At 42.8% G+C, this 27948-nt stretch overlaps 1 protein-coding gene and 2 long non-coding RNA genes across 3 annotated transcripts; 2 read left to right on the forward strand and 1 right to left on the reverse strand.

The window, feature by feature from the left end:
- The first annotated feature begins 1450 nt into the window (after window positions 1–1450).
- On the forward strand, window positions 1451–26296 carry LOC311062153 (synaptotagmin-like protein 1). Its single transcript, XM_084080988.1, has 15 exons — window positions 1451–1589; window positions 5566–5689; window positions 8482–8633; window positions 9998–10127; window positions 10611–10668; window positions 10838–10874; window positions 13071–13111; window positions 13801–13917; window positions 14615–14781; window positions 16816–16918; window positions 17092–17253; window positions 19017–19095; window positions 19886–19985; window positions 23343–23548; window positions 25827–26296. The coding sequence occupies exons 2-15, from the start codon at window positions 5568–5570 to the stop codon at window positions 25967–25969; spliced, it is 1617 nt and encodes a 538-aa protein (XP_083937114.1). The 5' UTR covers window positions 1451–1589; window positions 5566–5567; the 3' UTR covers window positions 25970–26296.
- Window positions 26092–26681, reverse strand: LOC311062154. Its single transcript, XR_014602469.1, has 3 exons — window positions 26560–26681; window positions 26305–26526; window positions 26092–26217 (listed from the first exon to the last, which is right to left on the reverse strand). It is a non-coding gene; the product is annotated as an uncharacterized lncRNA (long non-coding RNA).
- LOC311062155 lies at window positions 26390–27731 on the forward strand. Its single transcript, XR_014602470.1, has 2 exons — window positions 26390–26498; window positions 26537–27731. It is a non-coding gene; the product is annotated as an uncharacterized lncRNA (long non-coding RNA).
- Window positions 27732–27948: the final 217 nt, after the last annotated feature.

Genomic DNA, 27948 nt, shown 5'->3' on the forward strand with positions numbered 1-27948 from the left:
AGCAATGCTTGATATGTGTATTTAGCTTGCAGGTGTGGTCAACCGCAAGGAATAAAATGTTAACATCCCTCCCTGTGGAAAAACATCCGTGTGTGTGTGTGTGTGTGTGCAAGAGCCACCCTATAGCAGACTGGCTGCCCTGACACACACACACACACACACACACACACACACACACACACACACACACACACACACACACACACACACACACACACACACACACACACACACACACACATATATAATTGCCTATGTCATATTTTTTAAGTTTTCAGATAATTAGAAATGAATAATCACTATCCTAAGTCATAGTTGACTTAGGTTAGGCTAAATTTGTTTTTTTCCTAATGATTGAAGTCATTTATTTCTGCCTAACTCTACTCTCCTGACACTGCTGCTTCCCCCTGCATCACGAATTGTTACATTCAATAATTTCTGCCTAAGTCAAAAAGTTGGTAACCGGAAGACTTGCCCCAAAACACGCTCGCCCCAATTTTTTGGCGGACCAGCGGTTCTTGTATTTTTGTATTTGTTTTAGTGAGGATAAGGTTAGAAATAAGTTTGTTTAGGGTTAGCGATTAGGCATAGTTTTACTGAGGTTAAGTTTAGGAATGAGGTTAGGTTTTGGCAGCGTTTTAGTGAGGTTACGTTTAGGAATAAGGTTTAGGCATAGTTTTACTGAGGTTACGTTTAGGAATAAGATAAGGTTTAGGCATAGTTTTACTGAGGTTACGTTTAGGAATAAGATTACTTTAGGCATAGGTTTGTTTTACTGAGGTTACATTTGGGAATAAGGTTGGTTTAGGCATAGTTTACTGAGGTTACGTTTAGGAATAAGGTTAGGTTTAGACATAGTTTTACTGAGGTTACGTTTAAGAATAAGGTTAGGTTTAGGGCATAGTTTACTGAGGTTACGTTTAGGAATAAGGTTAGGTTTAGGCATACTTTACTGAGGTTACGTTTAGGAATGAGATTAGGTTTAGGCATAGTTTTACTGATGTTACGTTTAAGAATAAGGTTAGGTTTAGGCATTGTTTACTGAGGTTACGTTTAGGAATACCAGGTGAATTTGCCCCGGGGGCGAGCGTTTTGGTATTCAGAAAGTTGACTTATAATGAGTTAGATTTTGGAATGTAACTGTTTTACATTCCAAAATCATAATTTTAACATTGTAACAAGCATTGATAGCCTGAGGACATAGGCAATAAGGCATAATGAAGCAGCAGGGAGAGTAGAGTTAAGCAGAAATGTCAATTTGCCCAAAAAATTACTTGTGCTATCAGAGGCTAACGTTTTGTTTGTTCCTGAGTTCCTGCCTCATGTTTAACAGCTCCTGCCTGAGCTAAGCTTGCACAGAGAGAGAGAGAGAGAGAGAGAGAGAGAGAGAGAGAGAGAGAGAGAGAGAGAGAGATGGGGGCGTGTTCTCACTTGTTGAATCGTGTCAACTCAAACTTCAGCCCAAGCACTCTGTCACTGCTAGAGAACCTTACTTACTTATGAATGTATGTATGTATGAATGCTTCAATACAAACATAGTATAACTTCATACATAGATGTGGCTCCAAGCGCCGTGACGCAACAATAAGGTAGGCCTAGTATTATTGTCCTTTTCTTCTGAATGTGACTTTACATTTTAGAGAGAGAGAGAGAGAGAGAGGGAGAGCAAGGTAACAGGTGTCCTGTCTCTCGCGGTGTGAGTGTGTGTGCGTGCGCGTGCGCTGCAGTTGACTGTCCTATTTACCAAGGGAGTCTACCAGACACAGTGGTGGAAAGTACTGAAGTACTTTTACTTTTTGTACTTTAAGTATATGTTGATACCAATACTTTTGTACTTTTACTCAAGTAACATTTTGAACACAGGCCTTTTACTTATATTTTTATATTTTTGTGGTATTGATACTTTTACTTAAAATATCTGAGTACTTCTTCCACCACTGACTAGACACCTGTGTGTGGACAGAACAACAACGTGTTTAACAATAATCCTTCTTCTTGTGTTGTGGTGCAAGTGTGCTGAGTTTGTGAACTGTGTGTGTGTGTGTGTGTGTGTGTGTGTGTGTGTGTGTGTGAGAGAGAGTTGCGTTCAGATCCTGTTTGATAAACACGCCTCACTAACAACCGCTTGTCGAGACACATTTTGGGCGCATGCGCTACACACACACACACACACACACACACACACACACACACACACACACACACACACACACACACACACACACACACACACACACACAAAACAATTGTATCAAATTCAAAACACAACACCAAAGAATGTAGACATACAACATTTGTCACAGGTAGCCTATTTTGTATTTTGTTTTTAAACCAAAACATAGAAAATACACTTTTGACATCTTGTAATGAATGGCAACTTAAAATGACCAAAACTGGGCCACACAATCTAAAACACTTTGGGGAGAATATTTTATTGACAAATTGGAGATGTTTGTAGAAACAACATTTGGTTTGCCTTAGATTATTGGTTCTGAAAGTGGGCAAGTGGACAAGCCCCCCCCCCCCCCAGCAAAGGGGGTCCCCAGCTAAAAGTGTTAATACAGCATCACAATCATTTCAACCACTCCATCAATTTATACGTTGGCTATTCAAAAATAGCAGATATACAAGCTCACAGTGCGTTACTTCGTTCCACGCTGCGAGCTAGCTTGTACATCTGCTATTTTTGAATATTTTTTGAAAAATCTTGAAAGTGTTGAATAATTTTATATATTTTTATAAACACAAATCTTCTAATCTGGGGGTCCCTGGCACAAAACATCTTCAGATGGGGGTCCGCGGCCAAATATTTACCACTTTGAACATGTTATCTTCACCTGTCCACTACAGTGATGGAAGTGACATTTAATCATAACAATATACAGTAGGCTATGTTGTGAAATAGAACACTGTAATCGGCACTGCTGTGGGCCCCCTGCAGCCAGGTGTGGTCACATCCTCCACACTAGTGGTTCCCAAACTTTTTCATGTCAAGGACCCCCAAAAATGATGTGTATTTGGCCGCGGACCCCCATCTCAAATATTTTGTTCCAGGGACCCCCAGAAGCAAAGTTTTGAGTAACAAATGTTTGTTTAAAAATATATATATATATATATATTCAAAGGTTTGCACACATTTTCACAGTTTTTCAAAAATAGCAGATCTACAAGCTCATAGCGCGGCACTCGGTGCCGCGCTATGAGCTTGTAGATCTGCTATTTTTGAATAGCCAAAGTATGTTAAAGTAGGTTAAAGTGGTTAAAACTATTGTGATGCTATATTAACACATTTTGCTGGGTACCCCCTGGAACCCCCCCAAGGACCCCTGGGGGTCCCCGGACCCCACTTTGAGAACCAATGCTCTACACAACACCAGTGGTTCTCAAAGTGGGGTCCAGGCCAGGGAGGGGACCCCCATGTCTCTCCCCATGCAGCAAAATGAAGAACAGTTAAACCATTTCAATTCTATTTTAATACTTTGGCTAAAAACTCTTGAATTGATTTTTTTTTTTTAACAATACAGTTGTTCTCTCATGGGGCTTCCTGGGCCTGAGTCTTACATTTAAACCTCTAATTAGAGCAGGGGTCTTCAACGGTTTCAGACCAAGGACCCCCTGGCTGAGAAAGAGATGAAGCAGGGACCCCCTCTATATTGTGTAAAATTGCGTTTCAGATTATAATTAGTTTGTTTAAATGGTCTGCTCTTTTTTTCCTTCTGCACCTACTGTATACCTCTTTGCCAAAAATAGCCAATCTACAAGCTCACAACGCCTCGCGCTGCGAGGCGTTGTGAGCTTGTAGATCTGCAATTTTTGGGTAAAGTTCACCTCAGAAGAGGGATGCTGGGTTAGAGGCTGGGTTAGAGGCTTTAGTCAAGTACCACCTCTAGCGCTGAACCGGAAGAGGAGCTGACCAGTGTTGATTTCGTCCACTAAAACTATGACGAAAAATGTTCGTCGACTACCTTTTTTCACTGACGAAAACTAAATAAAAACCTAAGCTACGATGACTAAAACTAAGACTAAATATATTGACAATTTTGTCAAAAAAAAACTAGACTAAAATGTTAGGGAGGGACGAGTGGAGAAGAGATCCAGTAGAACTAAAAGACAAGTCATTTTATGTTTGGTTGCGCTCTGGTGTTGTGCTCAGCTATTTTCAGCATGCAACCAAGTGTAAAATAAGGCATTATGACGCCATCACGGCCCGCCAAAATACATTTTCAGACTCCTGGCAGATGATGTGGACTGAGTTCATTTCATAAATAGTCCAGAACCTCCTCTGGTAACATACACACAATATGCAACAAAGAGATACACACTTCCTATTTTATGCTTTGCTGGTTCTTACATTGAAAGGACCAACTATAACTAAATACTGTTGATACAGTTAAGCTATTTGGGGGAAATGTTAACTGTGATTTGTTGTTTGCTTTTGTTTATTTTGTTCATAATATGCGTGCACACATGCGCGTAAGACACACACACACACACACACACACACACACACACACACACACACACACACACACACACACACACACACACACACACACACACACACACACACACACACACACACACACACACACACACACACACACACACACACACACACAGCTTCCTCTTTTAGCACATATGCCCTGATTTACCTACAGTACTAAGCTATCCAGTAAATGCTAATGTAGGGCTTTCAATTTGTATGTAAAATTGTTGAATGTAATTCATATTTTATCATATTACAGTTTAGTACACTGTTCTGTGACAGGAGGACTGTTGGTGATAAAGTAGCTGACGTGCACCAGAAGTCTTTGACATAAAATCATGTCATTTTTTTTATCATACAAATACAGTATGAACATTTCAAATGAATATTGTTGTCAGGCAGAACCCTCTTATCTACATATTCTAACTTTTTGTGTTCTTTCGTAAATTAATGTCCGACTTGATCACACTACAGTGTCACACAAAAGCATCAAAAGTAGCAGATCCGCAAGCTTCGCGCCGCGTTTCGAGCTTGTAGATCTGCTATATTTGCTATTTTTGAATTTGAATCCTGAAAAGTAACATACTGTATGAGGTTTCCACCCGACAGAGACCATATGCTATATTATATAAGAGTAGATGAAACCAGAACAGAAAGTAACTCAATTATGTGTCTTCATTAAGCACGTGTAAAATGTGCAGCCTCAGTACAGTAACAATATTGAGCATATAGTATACACTAAAATATCAAACGTAACAAGGTTGCACCATAGGAACCGCGTTCTTCTGCTTCTGCTTCTTATTCCTGTGTGTGTGTGTGTGTGTGTGTGTGTGTGTGTGTGTGTGTGTGTGTGTGTGTGTGTGTGTGTGTGTGTGTGTGTGTGTGTGTGTGTGTGTGTGTGTGTGTGTGTGTGTGTGTGTGTGTGTGTGTGTGTGTGTGTGCAAACAAAATTGCTTGCTCAGGGTGGGACTGTCGGGTCTCTGCTCTACATGTAAAGTGTCTGGAGACAACTTGTTGTGATTTGACACTTTAATAAAATTGTGTGTGTGTGTGTGTGTGTGTGTGTGCGTGCGTGTCAGGGATGGAGGGAGAGGGGGAGGACGTCCTGGACCTGAACCACCTGACGGAGGAGGAGCAGGCCTCCATCTTGGCGGTGTTGACGCGCGACGAGGAGCTCCGCCAGCGCGACAAGGGCCGAGTCAGGTGAGAGGTCAACGTTTATCCCTCGCCCCCCCCCCCCCCACCTGATCCATTCAGCAATGCTAATCAGCAACACCCACACAGACTATATACGTTAATACGGTTACAGTCATGTGGTTCTGAGGAAGTATGAACATTCCATATGTCTGGTGTTAAGCAAAAACAATGAATGGACCTTTTATTGTGTTTGGTGTGTGTGTGTGTGTGTGTGTGTGTGTGTGTGTGTGTGTGTGTGTGTGTGTGTGTGTGTGTGTGTGTGTGTGTGTGTGTGTGTGTGTGTGTGTGTGTGTGTGTGTGTGTGTGTGTGTGCAGGTTTGGATTTGCTAGGGGGTTAGGCTGATCATTAATTGTTATGGCTGGTGGCTGCCTGGTGGGGATCTATTTTATCCCTACTTCTGGTAAGACTGACTTAAATACATATACTGTATACATACATGATACGTAAGTAGACTGTCCGATCCAGGGTTGGAGTACCGCTACTTGGCCCAGGCCCAGGGGCCCAAGAGCTCAGGGGGCCCCCCGAGATCTAGCCATGAGCCTTTGCATGTATTGTCGCTGTTATTAATAATTTTGAAAGACTACAGTGAGCCCTTTGACAAGATATGCAGAATACAGTATGTCAATAACTGAGCCCCAAGGCTCCTACTGAAAACTGAAGGAATATCCTAATCCTTGACTTTGTAGATGTCATGAATCATAAGTAAGAAACCATCATAATGCCTTTTAAGTGCTTGTTTATCCAGACAGTTTATCTATAGGACATTAGAGGGGCAAAAAGCAAATGCAAAACGGCATTGTTAATATTGTTATCTGTAAAATATTGCTGAGATGCTGGTGTGTTAATAATATGGTGTTGGTGTTCTGTGTAGCCTATATGCGTGTGCAGGGACGTGCACAGATAGACTCTAGGTGGTGCTAGAGCACCTGCCCTTTGTCCTCTTGACCAGGGTCTTCAACAGGGGGTCCGGGACTCCTAGGGGTCCTCAGAGTTACTACAGGGGGTCCGCCAAATCTTTATGTGATATGGCAAGTTTGTGCCAGGGGCCCATTGTTTCATAATCCGCCTACGGTTCGTTGTTTCTAGTCTACCCTTAACTAGCTGGCTCTTAAGGGTAGCTAGCTTGTTTTATGTGTTGGGTATTGTTTCTATAGTGTATTGCTGTTTATTATTTTATTGTGAATTATGGTATATAAGTGGTTAAGAAAATGTCCCCCCTTCAATTTAAAATTGTTGTGTGTGTAAACACATACGATACCACTGATTGCAATGAGACCAAATCTGATAATAAATGATTTCAATAATCCCATATATTATTGTATAATAGATCAGACAGCATGGCAATTCATTCCGGGAACACATCTGTGTCATTTTAGATTCCTTAGGCTATTTTTTAAACATCTTCAATGTCATCAAATCATCAAATTTGTGCAAATCTTTGAATTGAAAGCGAACATTTGTAACTCAAATCTTTGCTACTTGGGGGGGGAACAAACATTTTGAGATGGAGGGGGGGGGGGGGGGAGCTAGTGAGCTAGTAGATAGGCTATTTTTGAATAGCCAAATGAATCTTAAAATGACACAGATGCTTTCCCAGTCTTAATGGATTAATCACATCCGCCTCATACTGGGTGTTATGGGCACCTGGCTGTCACAGCAGGTTTCAGCTTGTACGTTTAGGTGTACACAGGTTCTCCATGTCATGGGTGTGGTTCTGCTCTGGCTGTCGGCCTGTGTTACATGTCAGTCATTGTCTCTGGCCTATTTCTTCTTGTCTTTAGCATTGAACTTATCACAGTATATTATGTGCTAAAAATCTACTTGCTTCCCACCATCAAATATAGGCTATAAGACAGTGTGAGGGCTATTATCACTACACCCATTTATCAGCTTCAATTTCATAGTGTTCCACTTCCAATCAGTGGTGGAAAGTAACAAAGTACATGTACTCAAGTAAGTACAATTTTGAGGTATTTGTGCTTTACTTGAGTATCTCCAATTTACGATACTTTTACTTCCACCCCACAACATCTCAGAGGCAAATATTGCTCTTTGAGGGGGTTCCAGGGGGTCCGCAGTTAAATGACTGGTAACTGGGGGGGGGTCCGTAGCCTAATGCAAAACAAACAGGGGTTGATATAGCAATGATTACTATGAGAATACAGAGCTATTTAACACTTATTTTAACCCATTCAGACCTGGAACGCATCTGTGTCATGTTTTAGATTTCTTTGGGCTATTCAAAAATAGCAGATATATACGTATAAGTGCTGTGCTATGAGCTTGTAGACCTGCTATTTTTTTTTAAAAACATGAACATTTGTGCAATTTGAATATATATATATATTTTTTTAATGTGAACAGTTGTAACTCAAATCTTTGCTTCTAGGGCAAAATATTTTCAGATGAGGGTCCGCGGCCAAATACATATCATTGTGGGGGTCCTTGACATGAAAAAGTTTGAGCACCACTTATATATAGGAACATATGTTTTTTTCCAGAAAAATGTTAGGATTTAGAAGACATTTGTAGAATCCCCAGAAGCAAAGATTTGGGTTACAAATGTTCGCTTTAAAACATATATTCAAAGACTAGCAAAAATGCAGATCTACAAGCTCATAGTGCGGCACTCGGCGCCGCGCTATGAGCTTGTATATCTACTATGTTTTGAATAGCCAAAGAAATCTAAAATGACACGGATTGCATGGGGTTAAAAAAACAATGTCACTTACTGTACCTTTAAACATGTGTGTGTGTGCTTGCTTGTGTGTGTGTGCGCGTGCGTGCACCCCTGCAGTGAACTGGAGCAGAGTGAGAAGGACCCGATGCGTCTGCGCTCTCTGTCGGGGGCGTGGTTCAGCGAGGAGCGCAGCAAGCGGCATCGCAGGCAGGCCGTCGACCTGGTGCAGGCCTCCATGCGCCGCCGCAGCACCAGGACCAAGGGCAAAGGTCAGCCTAGAGAGACTGAGAACCAAGATATGGCTACTGTGTGTGTGTGCCACACATGCAGGCGTATCTTGGTCACTGTTTTTTTGTTTCTTGTGTTAAGAATGTATGTTATTTAGACAGATGCTACTGCTAGTGCATTGTTAACCTGGTATCCTACTGTAGTTTCTATGAGGCACGGGGGGGGAGGGGGGCACTCGCACTTGGCTGTTGTCATAGTGATATTCCAGTTTTAAGGCTGTTACCTTGGTAACCGTACCATGCCAGCGGTGCAAGAAGTATTCTCTCTCTGTCTTTCTCGACTTTGATCCTTCCCTCTTTGTCGATTTCCTCAATACAGAAATACTCTGTTAGGTGTGAGGGCACGGTCACACCAAAATATGGTTGCCCGCTGTTAAACTCGGGTTGTGCGCAGTAGACAGTTTTTTTTTTGCAGCCAGCGGCCCAGCGCATTCTAAAAAAACGGAGTAGCTGGCAGCGCATTCTGTCCCAGTAACCAGTGACCCACCATGTCACTCACTTTCAGGACCCTCCCCGTAGCCACCTTCGACTCACACGATTGGACAGAGGGGGGGAAAAGTAGCATGATCTGTCTCGAGCAATTTATCTGCTTCAAATAAACGCGAGGTGTGCGCGACGCGCGGAAAGATGTGCAAAAGACCATCAATCCACGCGATTCTCATTGAAAAAGCATTGGCATATTCCGCCCCTTAGGTCAAAATAAAAGTGCGGTGTGACCGCGCCATTACAAGTAAAAAGTCCTGTCGGTGCTCTTTTTTTCTCCCCAATTTAGTCGTGATGCCAATTAATTCCTCCCCACACGCATCTCTGTGTTGTCACTGCTGTTGTATCCCACTGACTCACCTACCAGTGAGGAGCCCCCACCAGGAGGACGTAGAGCCTTCGTTCCTACTCCTCCCGCCCAACACTCCCCCCCCCCCCCCCAGCCCGTAGGAGTATGTGCAGTGACGATTATCACCCTCCCCGTCCGGCTTCCCTCCCCCGAACACGGGCCAATTGTGTTCGCATAGACGCTCGACAAAGCCAGATGCACCACGGTGGATTTTAACCCATGACCTCCGCGGTGGTGGGCAGGGACGTTACCACTGCGCCAACCGAGCGCTTTGATTTGAATTTGACTTAAATGTAAAGTATTGGCATCCAAACAAACTTAGAGTGCCAAAGTCAAAGTTATAAAATCGGGTTTCGAAAATAGCAGATCTACAAGCAAGCTCACAAGACATGCCACAGACGTGGACAAGCCTTGCCTTGTCCATGTCTTTGTCCATGGACAGACACAACAGGACACATGGAGGAGCCCTGCTGCACATGATGACTGTACTGTACTGTGATGTGTCCCTATACAGACGTACCTCTGAATCAACTGTTCAACGGACAGACGGAGGAGGCCGCGGTCAGAGCGCCCCCTGGTGACAGCCTCTCTCCTGAGCCGGAGTCCACCAGGCTAGAGGAGGAGGACGACACGACAACAGCGGGGTCAGTGACGTCTCTGACAGCGTAGAAACCGTTGCTCTCGGACAGAAACCATGTGTCTCCACATTTTTCATTATATAAGAGTGTCACACAAAAGTAGTGAAAATAGCAGATCTACAAGAGATAAAGTGTAGATTGGCTATTATAGGGCTTGGTTGGTATATTGAGGATTTTTACTGCAATCCATAGTAGAATAATTATTATATTATACTTTACAGTCGCGCAAATTTATCCTAATATAAATACAAATCATCTAAGTATATGTAGCTTGCTGCTTAGCAGAAATCGAAATTAAAAAGTAAAATGTAAAGATATTTTAAAATATATTTTTGTGAACGGAAGTGCCAGTTTCCTCTCTCGGATTTTGGGAGTTGTAGTTCCAGACTCTATATAGCATTCAGAGATTGTGGAATAGTTGTCTGGCTACGCGAGACTAGTGTGTGTGTGTCTCATTTCCAATCTTCTTACATCCATCTGGTGTTTCAGGGCTCATGAGCGACTCCCACCTGAACCCTCGCCCAGAACTAAAGGCCCACTACCCAAGGTCTGTGCCTTCCATTTGTGACCTGTAAAGTGTTTGTGTGTGTGTGTGTGTGTGTGTGTGTGTGTGTGTGTGTGTGTGTGTGTGTGTGTGTGTGTGTGTGTGTGTGTGTGTGTGTGTGTTCACATGTGAAGGAATAGTTCATTGTATCAGTAATGTCTCTCACTTCCAGCTTCATAAGGACGTGAACGGCAACTCCTCATCCACAGGTATGAAGCACACTGTCTGTCTGTCTGTCCGGCAGCGTGATTCGATCACGGAGGGTTGGGGGTCGGCAGTCCAATGCTCAGCGATTTACGCCTCCACTAGACCAGTTGAAGAATTAGGGTTTTGGGCTGTCTTTGTCTTTGTTTTTGCATTTTTGCATTCAGTCAATCGAAAGGCAGGCAGGGCGGGGCTTGGTAGAATCTAGTTACCATTAAATAATCGCTCGTCAGAAGGGTAAAAACATGGCATGCCAGTGAGCAACACAGCTGCAACCACTCACATTAATAATGAGGTGTGTTAGATTTTGGCATACCCATGGCCTCGGTGTGCCAGTGGTCAGCCTAATCTAAACACACCCATTATTCATTTTGATTAGCTGCAGCTGGTGTTGCTTACGCCAGGTCAGTCTTATTATTAGCCAGCCATAAGCTCACCTACTGCTGTGGTTTTCACTTTTCACCTGAACTGGAAAACTAAACTCATCCCCCTTTAATTAAATCTCATCATTCCTCTCTCACCAGAGTGTGTACAGTAAGCACCTCTTTTCTTGTCAAAGATAGCCTCCAACATGTCGAGGAGCTTGTAGCCAAAGTTATAAAATAGGGCTTAAGTGGCTAATGCATGTTTTTGTGTTAATAATCCCAATCAAATCTACAAAGTAACTTGTAACTAAAGCTGTCAAATAAGTACTTTATTTTTCCTCTTAGATGTATTGTGGAGTAAAAGTATCAAGTACAGAAAACAATATATTAAAGTTCTCAGTCACGATTGATATCAGTTATTTGGATTCCATAGAAGCCAGCGTGTCTTCTATGGAAGTATGTTACGCAGCGAAAATAGCTAAAAATATCGACAAGCTCTAAATGCGTCTGTAGCTATTTTCGGTTATTATTTTAAGAATAGACCTTTTGAAGTGGTCAAACTATAGCAATTATGTTCAGAAGCATCTTCCATAAAACCTTAATGGTCTCCGATATTTCATAAAAAAACTTGAAAGTAAACTGGCAGATCATCCTGGGGTTTCACCTAGCTGCAAGCAGTGGTGGAAAAAGCACTCAAATGTTTTACTTAAGTGAAAGTATCAATACTGCAATTTAGAAGTACTCCGTTACAAGTAAAAGTCCGGAATTCAAAATTAGCTTGAGTCAAAGTACAAAAATATTGGTATCAAAATGTACTTAAAGTACCAAAAGTAAAAGTACTAAAATGTTTGAAAATAGCCGATCGACAAGCTCTCGACGCGTCGCGATGCGACGCGTTGTGAGCTTGTAGATCTGCTATTTTCAAATAGCCTAGGTATAAAATAGGGCTAAAGTGGTTAATGTATGTTTTATAATATCATAATTTATATCTGCAAAGTAACTAGTAACTAAAGTTTCCAAATAATTGTAGTGGAGTAAAAGTACAATATTTGCCTCTGAGATGTAGTGGAGTACAAGTAAAAGTACTGAAAATTGGAAATACTTCAGTAAAGTAAAAGTACCTCAAAATCGTACTTAGGTACAGTACTTTAGTAAATGTACTTAGTTACTTTACACCACTGGCTGCAAGCAACTCTTAGATCCTATTTTTAATATCTGGAATCTAGAGTTGCAATACCAACCGTTGACAGCCTACACATCCAAGCAGAAAAGTCAGATCTGATTCTGTTAACCCATTAAGACCTCAGACCGATTCTATAAAATGTCTTCTGAATGTTGCTGTCAGTGGTTCTCAAACTTTTTCATGTCAAGGACCTCCAACATTATATGTATTTGGCCGCCGACCCCCATCTCAAAATATGTTGTTCCAGGGACCCCCCCAGAAGCAAATATTTGAGTTACAGATGTTCACTTTAAAAATAAGACCTATTTTAAGAGCTATTTTGTAAAACCGTGAAAATGTGTGCAAATCTTTGAATATATATGTATCTTTTAAAATTTAGAAAACTTTTTTTTCATCGGCCTCAGGGTGGATTAATGGGTTAATGGGTTAAACAAAAACTTGGCAGATACAATGAGGATAATTCAAGCTGCAATGTTGGTGAGTTTTAACATTGTTTAATACAATCACATCAGACTTTTCTGTTTGGATGTACAGTATGGGCTGTCAAGGGTTTGTATTGCAGCTCCCAGATATTAAAAATAGTATGTACTGTAAGAGTTGCTTGCGGCAAGGTTTCACCCTCCTCTAAATCTCATCCTTCCTTTTCTCACCAGAGCGTATAAGCAGAAGTAACGGCCACAGAGGAGAAACAGAGGTGATTGCGTCACACACACACGCACGCACGCACGCACGCACGCACGCACGCACGCACGCACGCACGCACGCACGCACGCACGCACGCACGCACGCACGCACGCACGCACGCACGCACGCACGCACGCACGCACGCACACACACACACACACACACACACACACACACACACACTCGCACACGTTCTAGATCAGGGGTGGGCAACTTTGATGGTGAAGAGGGCCACTATATTTCCACACTCACTCCAGAGGGCCACATTGCATTCATCTTATCTCCGTATTTTAACTTTTTTTGTAAATTAATGCCGTACCATTGACCTAATTCACACAAAAGTAGCAAAAATTGCCGATCTACAAGCTCAAAACGCGTCGCAGCGCGACGCGTTTTGAGCTTGTAGATCTGCTATTTTTGCTATGTTTGAATTGGAATCCTGAATTTCTTTTTGCTATTTTTGAATTAGAATCCTGAAAAGTATCATTTTTATTTAATTTCAACACACGCGCGCACGGTCAACATCATGTGTCCCTGTCTGATGTGTCCCCCCAGGTCATATTCCATTCCGGCGCCCCTGCTAACACGTATATCGAGGTAACCATAGTAGCCACACGATAGATTTCGCCAATGTATCTGAGAACTGTGTGTGTGCGTGTGTGCGTGTGCGTGTGTGTGTGTGTGTGTGTGTGTGTGTAGGAAGACTCTGACGGTCATGATGCAGACACTGACTCTGTCTCCAGTGGTGAGACACATCTGGATCCATCTCCCCTGAAAACAACCAGCTCTGTCGGTAGCCTACACTCCAGTTATATGGTACACACACACACACACACACACACACACACACACACACACACACACACACACACACACACACACACACACACACACACACACACACACACACACACACACACACACACACACACACACACACACACACACACACTTCTTCATTTATTTCACTGTACTTGTGAGGACATTGATGGTGATTTTATGAATGCCATTAAAATCCCATTTCTAACCTCAAATCTAAAACTGAAATCTAGTCAGTCTACAGTATGTGTGTTGGTGAGCTTTTAGATCAGCCATTTTCTGTGCACGACACCAGCGTGCAACTTAGTGTAAATCAGGCATATCTCTATCTCTAATCCCTAGACCTAACTTCTAAACGTATCTCTAAAAATCTTTTTTTCAACCATAAAAAAATGTCTATTTCTCATATTCTACTATATTTGTGGGGACATTTGGTCCTCACAAGTACAGTAATACAAGTACGCTCACTCACATACCATTGATGTACGATGACTCTGCAAAGGACAATGACTCAGGATCTATTTGCCCCTTGGGCACTCTGTGTGTGTGTGTGTGTGTGTGTGTGTGTGTGTGTGTGTGTGTGTGTGTGTGTGTGTGTGTGTGTGTGTGTGTGTGTGTGTGTGTGTGTGTGTGTGTGTGTGTGTGTGTGTGTGTGTGTGTGTGTGTGTGTGTGTGTGTGTGTGTGCGCACACAGCTCAGTGGCAGCATGATGAGTCTGTTCAGCTCCGGGGAGTTTGGCACGGTGGAAGTGAGAGGTCGCATCCAGTTCTCATTGGTCCACGACGCGCACAAGGAGGAGCTACGGATCCGCGTGTGTCGCTGCGAGGACCTGGCGCCCGCACACAAGAACCGCTCCGACCCGTGAGTCACTGCGCTTTGTATGGCTATGCTTGTGACTGGGCTTAGATGTCCCCACAAGTATAGTAGAATTTGACAAAGAAGATGAGGACCATTTTCCTGGTCTTCCTCGGAGGAGAAATGGCAGTTGTTTTATGTTTATCCCATTAAGACCTAAGGCCGATTCTACAAATGCCTTAAGGGTCAGATTTAAGGGTTATGTCTGATTTATACTCGCGTGTTGTGCACCGAAAATGGCAGATCTACAAGCTCACAGCGTGTGGACGCGTTGTGAGCTAGTACTGTAGAGCTAGGCTGTAGTTAAGCTGTGTGTTCCCACAGAAATAAAATATTTCGAGCTTGAATAGGCGCTTGAATCGCTGCTTCACTTTGGTCGCTGGGCGTTGTGACAGGACAACACCAAGCCTGGTTCCAGACCAATCTGCCATTGCAAAAAAAAAAAATCCCTCGGCAGATTAGGTCTGGCCCCTTCTCAATAGAGATTTAATTGCTCTCCCTCCGAAGTTGTGAGAGACCAATCAGAGCCCAGTATTTTTTGAATTTGCCCCTCGGACATGCAGGTTCCACACAGAGATTCCTGACTAATAGCTACGCAGTGATATTAGTCTGACCATGCCAGGCTAGACAACACCCAGTGTGTTCAACTAATCGACCTCATGCATGCTGTCAATCACTGTACACATACAGTACTATGGAAAAACAGCACCAAATTCTAAGCACAAAGTTTTAATCTAGCAGTTTTATGTGTGAAAATAAGAAAGATTGAGCAACTATGTTCTATTTCATGACTGTACATGTATGCCCGGGGACGACTGATGTCACGTCGGGAGAAAGAACGCAGTTTGTTGACTCAAATACCATTTTACGAGGTTTGTTTTGTCTGCAGGCACGTACAACAGACATCAAATGAACACATGCAGGGACCCCTCCAGCGTTAATTTACCAGTGTTAAACTCTGGGAGTGTGATTCAATGACTTTCAAGAGCCACCCGCTTATTACTGTTGAACATAATTATTCTGTGGATTGTCTGCAGTTTGATTTGTAAAAAATATAAATAAATAGAGGGGGGGCATAATTGATACTTTTCTCTTTTGGGTCTAGAGATGAACACGTTTTGGAATCCCTGCTCTGCAGTGCCAGTATTTCACTCACATTTGCCCCCAAAATGTGCGAACTGGAAAAATAAATTACGCACACAGTGTGCGAGTACAGATTACCAACCTACCATTATCTTTTCAGTCCAAAGTAAAAAATAATTCATTCAAAGTAAGGGCACAGTCACACCGCACTTTTATTTATATACTGTATACCTATGGGGCGGAATCTTCCAATGCTTTGTCAATACAATTGTGTGGATTCATGGTCTTGCGCAACTTTCACTCGAATCCACGCATTTGCATTGACAGAGCATTGGTAGATTCCGCCCCATAGGTAAAATAAAAGAGTGGGAGGGAGAGAGAGAGAGAGAGAGAGAGAGAGAGAGCTTGCAGCCACAACAATGACTTTTTTCTATGAAACACTCATTTCTAGTGAAAGAACCTCATGACAGATACGATGACTGATATCCTTTTATTGAGAGTTTTGTTATTATCTGTGTTGAACGTGACACACTTGAAACGAAAACAAGACAAATTTTAGTGGGAAAAGGAGTCAATCGCCTATTTTGGTGGGGTTTCCTACAGTACATATCAAAAAGCTGCATATGTCCTAATTGTGGTGAGAAAATGCAGTTCTTTCCCAGTATGGTATGGAGATTTATTTGCTCTCACTCAGCTGACCCTCAGCTGTAGTCAGTGTGCGGTGTGTGTTTGGAGGAACGTTTAACCCCTTGTCTTTAACCCCTTTACTTCGTTAACCGGAGTCCCCCAGGGGCCTTTAAATGCATCTGTGTATACGTCGGTGTGTGTAACAAGCATTTACTGTGAATACTTGAGCATAAGTGTGTTTGTGTTGCAAGGATTTACTCTAAATACTTGCAGAAGTGTGGCATTGAACTCATGCTGACAATATACATCACATTTCCGTGTGTGTTACAGATATGTCAAAACCTATCTGTTGCCAGACAAGTCGTCTCACAGTAAAAAGAAAACGTCCGTCCGGAAGAAGACATTAAACCCAGTCTACGACCAGACACTCAGGGTGAGGCTATTACAGTGTATAATAATATAGTCCACACTCCTTTGTGGTATTTGTCACTGTATATTTGCATACAGTGAAATTAGGTATCTGCATTTAAGCCATCACGCTGTGAATCACCTTTTTATACGTAACATGATCCGTTCCTACATTGACACATCGTGATGTGTTTACAGTATAGCATGAGCGAGGCAGAGATGAAGAGTCGCACGCTGAACGTTTCGGTGTGGCACGCGGAGGCCCTGGGCAGGAACGTCTTCCTGGGCGAGGTGGAGCTGACCCTGGCCTCCTGGGACTGGACCTCCACACAGCCCCTCTGGCACGACCTGCAACCACGGGTAGGTGCAGTGGTGTAAAGTAGGTAGAAAGTAGGTAGCTGATATTATTGCACGTTTACCTTAGCGCTAGGTATGCTCTTAGTTGCTTGTTTTAGAAGAGAATGCTCTTAAGACTTCTGGTGATTAGTAGTTTCGTTCCCTACCTATGTTGAATGCACTTATTGTAAGTCGCTTTGGATAAAAGCGTCTGCTAAATGACTGTTTTGTAATGTAGTACAAGTACATTTACTTAAGAACTGTACATCATTTGTTCTTTACTTATTTCCAATTTTCCAATACGTTTACTTCTACTCCACTACATCTCGGATCCAAATATTGTACTTTTAACACTACAATTATTTGAAAACTTGTTGCTAGTTACTAGAGACAGAGAGAGAGAGAGAGAGAGAGAGATGCGAACGGAACCATTATATTATTATTATTATATTCACATATTTTTCCTGTCCTTTATAATTGTGTAGGCTACACGAGAGAACATTCAACGATACAGCGAGTGGCCTAGACATAAGGGACATTCAAATAAATAAAGTTGACCTGCAGCGGGGATATCATTAGAGGCAGCTGTGCATTATTGATCAAATAAGCAACACATTGAACACAAGCTCATGATTCCAGCCCAGGAGGAGAGAGACGGCATAGGATGAGAGAGGGAGAGAGAGATAAAACAGGGGAGAGAATGCTTTTTCTTTTCTTTTTTTTCGTGTATTGACCCGCTCCGCCCGCCCCGCGATAATTACGTCTGAAATCTTGACCCGTCTTGACCCGTTGCCCACCCGCGGGCCTGCGGGCAACGGGTCGGCCCGTGCATCACTAGTATAGTGGCCACCTACGTCACACATATACAGGACGTAAACCGGAGATGGCGTGTCTTTCTTCTTTTTTTTTTGTCTTGAGGCGTACCTAATAATAAAGAGGTTGTTGAGTAGGCTATACATTTGTGTACAGACATGATGCACGCGACCTGTAGGTTTCAGATGTTCTCTAGCTCAGTGGTTCTCAACCTGTGGGTCGGGACCCCCAGGGGGATTTTTGGGGCGTCCCCAGATGACAGTAAAGTGACAATGTAAGGACTTTTAAGACCTTTTTAATACCCAAAAAAAAAGGACGGAAAAAAAAGAAAGAAACAAAAAGAAAACTGGTCAAACATTGGCCAAATTGTCAAATAATAAAAGACAAGCAAAAATTGTGAAAATAGCAGATCTACAAGCTTACAACGCCTCGTGTTGCGAGGCGTTGTAAGCTTGTAGATCGGCTATTTTCACAATATTTATCTGTGGAACCAAGTCAAACTAAATGTAATACCTCAAATCAAATATGATTATTTTAGGCGGTCCCCAGTTTAAATATGATTATTTTGGGGGGGGTCGCGGCCTGAAAAGGTTGAGAACCACTGCTCTAGCTCACTCAACAGGACGTCCAGGTATTGGTAGTAGCGGTTGGTTGTCTTGGTTTACACAGACGTCGTGTGGAAGACGAGCTGTACTAGGAGGTGAGCTCTGTCCGTCTCTCTGTCTGGGAGAGACGGAGAGGCACGCTGTGTGAATTACAACTAAGCTTTTATGTAACCTTAGTCTCCTCCTCCTCCATGTGTTCTCCACTTTTTCCTTTGCTTTCCTTTCTTGTCTTTTTCTCTCTCTCTCTCCCTGTGGAGTCGGTGCTGTCTTGCTTACTCATGCCACCGCAGTAACCTCTCCCTCTCTCTCTCTCTCTCTTTCTCTCCCTCTCTCTCTTGTCCCCACCCCCCACCTCCTTCTTCCCATCAGGTTCAGTTGAACCCAGACTCCATTAGCAGTCGTGGGACCGTCTTTCTCTCCATCAAGTTCACCCCAGCGGGCTCGGAGGGTGAGTGTGAATGCAGTGCACCACCACCATAACTACTGCACGTGCGTCATACAGACGCGTTAACCGCATCGAGCTGCTTGAGCCTATATAACACACTCACTGCCTTTTAAGGTTTTGGGGCGATATGACGTCAAGTCATTGTCACGATTTCCGCTCGGTATATGAAATGTATCCGTCTGCATTTACCCAGCCAAACTATCAGGAGCAGTGGGGGCTGTTAATTAAGAGTTAGGCTTATACATTTATGAAAAGGATTCCGGTTGGGATTAGGCATTTCGTCTCTTGTCGGGTGTGAACCTCATATGTCCAAAACTGTTACTCTGCAGGATTCAAATTTAAAAGCATCAAAAGTAGCAGATCTACAAGCTCGAAACGCGTCGCTTCGCGCCGCGTTTCGAGCTTGTAGATCTGCTACTTTTGATGCTTTTGTGTGACGCTGTAGTATTGTAGTATACTACTTCATACTAGTGTAGTATGAAGTAGGGCGTTAATTTACCAAAAAACACAAAAAAGTTTAAATATGGAGATATGAGGTTTCTGCCAGACAGCAACGATTATAGGTTATATTTAGGGGTTATTATGCCTGACACCACTGCGTTGCTAAGGTATAACTCTGGCTTTAGGGTTAGCGTTAAAATGGCTAAAGAATGATACAAAAAATGGCATCTCTAGAACTGCCATCAAATGTTGATGTCCTGTGTGTGTGTGTGTGTGTGTGTGTGTGTGTGTGTGTGTGTGTGTGTGTGTGTGTGTGTGTGTGTGTGTGTGTTGTACACATGTGTGTGTGAAGGAGGTGGTGTTCCTCAGACAGGAGAGCTCCACATCTGGCTGAGGGAGGCGCAGGGCCTCCTGTCCGCCAAAGGAGGACCGGTGGATTCATTTATCAGAAGGTGGGTGAGCGAGTGTGGAGGTCTGCACAGTGGTCATATGACTCAGAGGCCGGGGTGTACAAAATTCTACGAAATTGACCCATCCATTTGGTTCTATTTGTACAATCCCTACTGTATATTGTTGCTGTCGGGCAGAAACCTCTCACACAAAAGCATCAAAAGTAGCAGAGTTCGAAACTTTGAAACTTTGAAACTTTGTTTGAAACTTTGAAACTTTGAAACTTTGAAACTTTGAAACTTTGAAACTTCGAAACGTGACGCGAAGTGACATGTTTTGAGCTTGTACAGTAGATGTGCTGCTTTTGCTATTTTTTGGGGACGTAATGAGGTTCCCACCCGACAGAGACAACATACAGGTACTTCATTGACCCCAAATATCTTCACTGAAAATAGCAGATTATTGTGAGTTGGAGATTCAAATGTAAGCCTGTGCTGAGCCATGAAACCGAGTGGGTCATATCACAAAGTACTTAAGATTTATCAGCTGTAGGGGGCGCAAGAGGGTTCACTGGTCTGACCTTGATGGATGGTGTTGTGGGCTTAATTCAGCCACACTTCTTTGATCAGAGATAATCCTGCTATCACCAGGCCACCCTCTTCAGCTAGAATCTAAAGCAGCTCCTCACATTGGTGCCATCCTTAGTTTAAACCCTATAGTGTCCCTATTCTGGGCAATTGGAAAATGACGATGTGTTGTGAGACAAAGTACAGACCCCTGGGGGACCCCGGTCAACTATGGTTTAAGTCTTCACATAATTGGTCCTCACTAATTCTCAATATAATGGCCCCCCATTTCCCTGTGCGTCTCATTGGTTCAGAAACCTTGCCTACCAATGACGTCATCGGTGGGGGGATTCCAAGCTATTGGAAAGTAACAGCCTTTCTCTTCCTGGAAAGTTATCACGCTGAAATAGAAGCCATCGTTCTCACGTCGATACAAATCGAATCATGTAGATCCTCGGGATCCACATGGGACCGGCCGTGGCTCCGATTTTAAGCCACGCCGAGAATAGCATGTGTAAAAAAGCTCACAAACGTGTCATACTTTTCACAGAGGGACCCCTGCTGTAAATGAGACCATGTGGCAAAAGCTTAAGCTTCCTTTAACCCATTAAGACCGGGAATACATCTGTGTCATTTTAAGATTTGTTTTCCATTCAAAAATAGCATTTTTAACTCCGATCTGTGCTTCCGGGGGTTCCTGGAACAACATATTTTGAGATGGGGGTCCACGGCCAAATACATATCATGTAGAAGATGCGTTCCCGGATTGAATGGGTTAATTACAGATCTTCCTCCTCCACCCAACACACACACACACACACACACACACACACACACACAGTCTGTTGACATTTTGAAACGTCTTCTTGTTTGTGAGGAAAACACTCGGGTGTCATGACTCCTCTTCTTCTCTCTTCTCCGCTTGCGGGAAAAAGGAGGCTCCATTCTGTCCTGGAAGAGGCAGTTATTTCTTTTTGAGGTTCCCGTCTCTTCAAGGTCCCGTGACTGACACAGGCTTTTATATTACGGGAACTGGGTTTAGTTCAGAGAATTCTGAGAGTTTCAGTCGGGAAAAAATAATGTAACATGTTCGATAAACGGGCATAATTACATTCTGATAATGTGAACTCATGGTTGAATCGTTTTGATTAAAGCCCCATTCCGCTTCTTAACCCATTAAGACCGGGGAAAGCGATCTGTGTCATTTTTTTTTTGATTTCTTGAGGCTATTCAAAAATAGCAGATCTACAAGCTTGTGGTGCGGCACCGAGTGCCGCACCACGAGCTTGTAGATATGCTATTTTAGAAAAATCATGATTTTTTCTCTGGGGATTCTACAAATGTCTTCTAAATCCTAACAGTAAAAAAAAAAAAATATGTTGCTATAATATCAGTGGTTCTCAAACTTTTTTCATGTCAAGGACCACCCAAAATGATATGTATTTGGCCGCGGACCCCCCATCTCAAAATATATTGTTCCAGGGACCCCCCCAGAAGCACGGATCAAAGTAAAAAATGTTCGCTTTAAAACATATATATATATTATATTCAAAGATTTGCAAAAATGTTCATGATTTTTCCAAAATAGCAGATCTACAAGCTCATAGCACGGCACTCGGTGCCGTGCTATGAGCTTGTATATCTGCTATTTTTGAATAGCCCAGAGAAATCTTAAAATGACTCACACAGATGCTTTCCCGGACTTAATGAGTTAATGTTTGACATAGTGCAGAGCACTGCCTGAAAGAAAGAGAAGATGGATGGATAAGATAAAACAAATACTAATGGCTGTCATAACTTGAGTGCAGTATTATTATGGCTTGATTTATACGTTATTGTGCAATGGTGTCGAGTGCCAAAAAGCGGATCAATAAACTCACAACACGTTCTACGAGCTTGAAGAGCTATTTATGACGCCATCAACTTCCAACATCACAGGTTTACAGGTGTGAATAAGTGGGTGAAATTCGTTTTCAATAAAGGTTCCCATCATTTGTAGTTTTCAGGAAAGGGAAGAAGAATATAGAATATAGAAAAAGCAGAACAGGTAAATATTACTGATATTAGTAGAGTAAGATACATATATGCATACATACCTACATATGTAGCCATTTTTTAAAAAACTATTTTTAAAAACATTTTCAAATAGTTCAACTAGCCGATGCACATCGACACGTTGTGAGCTTGTAGATTGGCTATTTTAACTATTTGAAAATGTTTTGAACTCATTCACTGCCACTGACGTAATAAACGTAATTATTCCCGTTTACCAATACTGCCACTGACGTAAAAAACGTAATTTTAATTTTTCAAAAAGAAAAAAAAGGAGTATCTCGGCTCCTGTGTACTTTTTTTTTTTACAATGAAAAATCTGTGGCAGTGGGCAAACGCAGCCAGAAATAAGTCTAGCAGAAAAATGGCAAAGAAGTTTAGGGATAATGGGTAAAACGCACTGGCGAAAATAGGCCCCATTGAACATAGACCTTTATGCATCTCGTTGCTGTCGCGCAGCTCTGATCTCCATATTTTTAACTTTTTGTGTTGCCCTAGTTGATCATACTACAGCTTCACACAAAAACAGCAATAGTTGCAGATATACAAGCTCATATACAATGGCAAAAGTAGCGGCAAAAGTAGCAGATCTACAAGCTCTAAACGCGTCGCTTCGCGCCGCGTTTAGAGCTTGTATATCTGCTACTTTTGCCGTTTTTGAATTTGAATCATGAAAAGTAACACATTTGGACTGATTTGGAGGTTTCCACCCGACAGAGACGATTATAGTCTTGCGTGCGTCATACAACAAAGTTTTTAAAAAAAGGCTTTAACCCCACTGTTTTTCTCCTCCTCCTCCAGCTACATCCTGCCGGACGCCAGCCGCCAGAGCGGCCAGAAGACGCGGATGGTGAAGCGCTCCATCAGCCCCACCTACAACCACACCATGGTGTACGACGGCTTCCAGAGCGGCGACCTGGGAGAGGCCTGCGCCGAGCTGACCGTGTGGCACCGCGAGGGCCTGAAGACGCACTGCCTGGGAGGGATGCGCCTCAGCCCCGGGACAGGTGAGGAGGGTGGGGGGTGAGGGGGGGGGGGGGGGGGGGCTGTAGTGTGTTCTATGAATATAGGCTATATAGGGCATAGCAGTGGCGGCCATTTTCTGGTTCCATCGTTCCAGACCCCATTCATTTTTCCCATAGGGATTTCCAAAAATATTTATATAAATTAATTTAAGCCTAGAATCAAGCCATCCAGGATCCTGGTGATTCATGACCATAAAATATTAGATTCTGTGAAGAAAAAAAAAGTCATTATATGATATACTATATTTAATAAATACCCTTTGTTTTGCGGTTTTCCATTTTTTTCTTCTTCACAGAATCAAACGTTTTATGGTCATGATTCACCATGGCTTAAAATAATTGATATAAATATTTTTGGAAATCTCTATGGGAAAAATTAATGGGGTCTGGAACGATGGAACCAGAAAATGTCCGCCACTGCTATGCCCTATATACACGTAGTATGCCCTCTGAGAAAATTTGATATACGAAAAAATACAAGCTAGCGTTTCTGAAACGCAGGAGGAAGGGCTGGAGCTAGCAAGAATGTTCACTTCAGTAGCCTGTTCAGGTGATAATGTAGCGTCCGACGGGAAGGCTTAGGTGTGTGTCTGTTCAGGTGTTAATGACCGCTGGCCAACACGTCTAAAGGCTAAAAGCAGCTCCAAAGTGGCTGAGCTACAGGGTGATTAACATTAGAAACTGTAATCTGAAATCAGATTACAGAAATCTGTACAAAGCATATCGTTATTGTAATTGTACCCAGTCTTACTACTGCATGCTCTCTCTTATGTGTGTGTGGGTGCATGTATTATCCCATTCAATTCGGGAACGTATCTTTGTCATTTTAGATTTTAGCCGTAGTCATTATTTTATACTTTGGCTATTCAAAAATAGCAGATATACAAGCTCATAGCGCGGCACCGAGTGCCACGGTATGAACTTGTATTTTGAAAAATCGTGACATTTTATATATATTTATAAAAATTTTTAAAGCGAATATTTGCAACTCAAATCTTTGCTTCTAGGGGGTCACTGGAACAAAATATTTTGACACCCACCAGCGGGCCGGGCCCGTTGTTTTTAACCATATCCCTAAACCTATCCTCAAACCCCTAAATGCCTAATGCTAACCCTGACCCCAACCTGAATCTTTCTCTAATTGGAACCTTAGCTCTAAACAACTTCCTTGGCCATGAAAATGTCCCTTTTCCTTCAAGAGGACCAGAACAGTGTTGAGTTTTTTTGGTCCTCACACTGCCCAAACCTGGTGTTTCACTCCCTCTAGTGGGCACCAAAGGCCATGACGTGTAAAGTCATGACATGCAAAGCATGATAACAAATAACATAATCACCAGTGTTGTGTATTGGTGATTTGGTTAGTGATGCTGGTGGCTGGTGGGACGCTATTTTAAAGACGTCACGCGCACGTCACTTAACACCTACACTACAGGTCACACAATGGACAATTAATATGCATCTATGCTCATTGTGCAGTACAGAAGAAAAAAACCTGTACTACACAAGTTGTTAGTATTAGGTTAATAGTACACAAGAATAACAAACAGGAAATGATTTTGTGGGAACATAACTTTCACATCATGTTGTGCTGATGTCTACATACAGTACATTGTACAATATCCTGTACTTCCTCTGTGTTAAGCAGTGTGTGTACTGCACAGTTAAATGCTCACTGTTAACCACATTAACCCTGTAGTCACGTCTATTTTCGGTATTCGTAGTACACCAAAGCACGCGCGCGCGCACACACACACACACACACACACACACACACACACACACACACACACACACACACACACACACACACACACACACACACACACACACACACACACACACACACACACACACACGCACACACACTTTCCCCAAATTAGTATTTAAGACACTTCTGGGTTAATTTTAACTCAGGTTAAATTAAACTGATAGTTATGGGTCCATTTGGGCCTATTTTTAAATGACCACAGATGATTTTATTCATTGTGTGAAATTGTGAAAGCACAGCATCATTCTGTACCGTATGAAGTCACCAGAAGTTGTTGATCTACAAGCTCTCTTTGTGTCTCTCTTTGTGTCTCTTTGTGTCTCCTACTGGAACCGCTGCCGGTCATGAAATTATTGGCTTAGGAATGTGACAAAAACAGATATCCATGAATTCAAGTCTCCATGGGGTGACTAATTGATTGAAAAATACATTTTGGGGGTGAACTATCCCTTTAAATGTGTGTGTGCATGGTGCGTGTGCGTGTGCTTGCAGGTCAGAGCTACGGGCAGGACGTCAGCTGGATGGACTCCACGGAGCAGGAGGTGGCCGTCTGGAACTCCATGATCGAGAACCCCAACCACTGGATCGACACCACACTAGCTATCAGAACTAACCTCACACACAGGCCTGAGTGACGCGCGCGCACACACACACACACACACACACACACACACACACACACACACACACACACACACACACACACACACACACACACACACACACACACACAAACGGAGAGAGAAACAAAAGATTGAAGGACCCTTTCGGGTCGATTTTAACAATGGATTTTATCGTGCTAAACACTGCAAACACAATTAAGCTCGCGGACTACTGTACATAAACTCTCTCTCTCTCTCTCTCTCTCTCTCTCTCTCTCTCGCTCTCTCTCTCTCTCTCTCTCGCTCTCTCTCTCTCTCGCTCTCTCTCTCTCTCTCTCTCTCTCTCTCTCTAGCTCTCTCTCCCATACATCATGTACATCATCACACACAATACACATTCATTTAACTCAGAGATTCTCTGAATTAAACCAACAGTAAGGATTCTTACAGTGTACAAATAGCTATAGTAGAAGGTGAGTGGGGGGTTGTGATAGGAATCAGTGGCCATGGCTCAGGAACAGAACAAATTTGTCACTGTCGGGGTGGAAACCTCATACTGTAGGTCCAAAACGCGCACCAGCTTATCCTACCTGACCGTAGGGACGCGCACCAGCTTATCCTACCTGACCGTAGGGGCCCTACAGGGCGCGGGGCTTCTTTCGCTCTACATTAGAAGAGTTGGGGAACGGTGTGCGTTATCAGATTCTAATAACAGCCCGAATACCCGATTTCAGCACTGGCCTCAGTGGCTCGCAGTGCCTCGTTAATCATTAAACTCCCAACAACACACACCTCCCGGGCTCGACTCCCGCTTAAGACATGACTTTTTCAAGCAACCGCGGACTACTTTTTCTTTCACCGATTAAAGTATAGTTTTGGACCGCGACGGAGGGGGCGCAGTCTCAAGCGAACTTGAGCCACGAGAGGCACCACCGAGCGTGCTAAGTGCCATGCCGAACGTTGCCAAGGTCGCTTGAGCCTACTCAGCCCCGTCCGAGTTATGTACCGATAGGCACAGAATCGTAAATTATCGCCCGACTAGGGGCGAAGGGGGGCGTGGCCCGGAAGGAAAACAGGGCTTGCATCCAAAACTGTCACTATTCAGGATTCAAATTCAAAAATAGCAAAAGCAGCAGATCTACAAGCTCGAAACGCGTCGCTTCGCGCCGCATTTCAAGCTTGTAGATCTGCTGCTTTTGATGCTTTCGTGTGACGCCGTAGTATGATCAAGTAGGGCGTTAATGTATGAAAAAACACAAAAAGTTAGAATATGGAGATGAGAGGTTTTCGCCCCGACAGCGACGATTTTAATCAAGTGTCAGGAGGAAACCTTGTATGTTCAAAACCCTCACCTTTCAGGGAAATGGGGAGTGGAAAAGAACCTGCGTTCCAATGGCTCCAATGTAGTTATTATTTCATCACAAGCGCTTGTTAATACTTTTCATTGGTTAGATATTTGTAAAAACCCGTCATACCTTTAAGCACTTTCACTTTCAAATTGTTCAAAAAACAGTGCAAGCAGCAGATCTACAAGCTCACAGCTTGTAGATCTGCCTTGTTGTGTGTGTGTGTCACTCTTGTATGATGAAGTAGTAAGGCATAAATGTTATTGAAAAAACAAACAAAAAAACATACGTTTAAATATGGAGATACAAGGTTTTTCTGCCCGACGACGGCAACGATATGCATTTCACTTAATAATTCACATTTGTCTATTGTGTAAGAATGAATTAAGGCTGAAGACGTGTTTGTAATCCTACTGTAAATTAATGAATAAACATGGACTGAAGAACAATATTCTTACTGTTTTTTCACCTGGTGGTATTGGGAGAGAATATGAGTTTGGGATGCTTTTTTTTCTTCTTTAAAAAAAAAAGTTTTATTTATTTATACAGGTAAAATCCGTTAGAGGTACAAAATCTTTTTTTTTTTCGAGGAAGCCCTGTCCATTTAAAAAAAATGCATTTGTGACATTACAGTTAAATGGTTCATCATGGTAACAATTTCACGCT

This window comes from Gymnoscopelus microlampas (assembly GCF_963454915.1).
Source record: "Gymnoscopelus microlampas genome assembly, chromosome: 15".
NCBI lineage: Eukaryota > Metazoa > Chordata > Actinopteri > Myctophiformes > Myctophidae > Gymnoscopelus > Gymnoscopelus microlampas.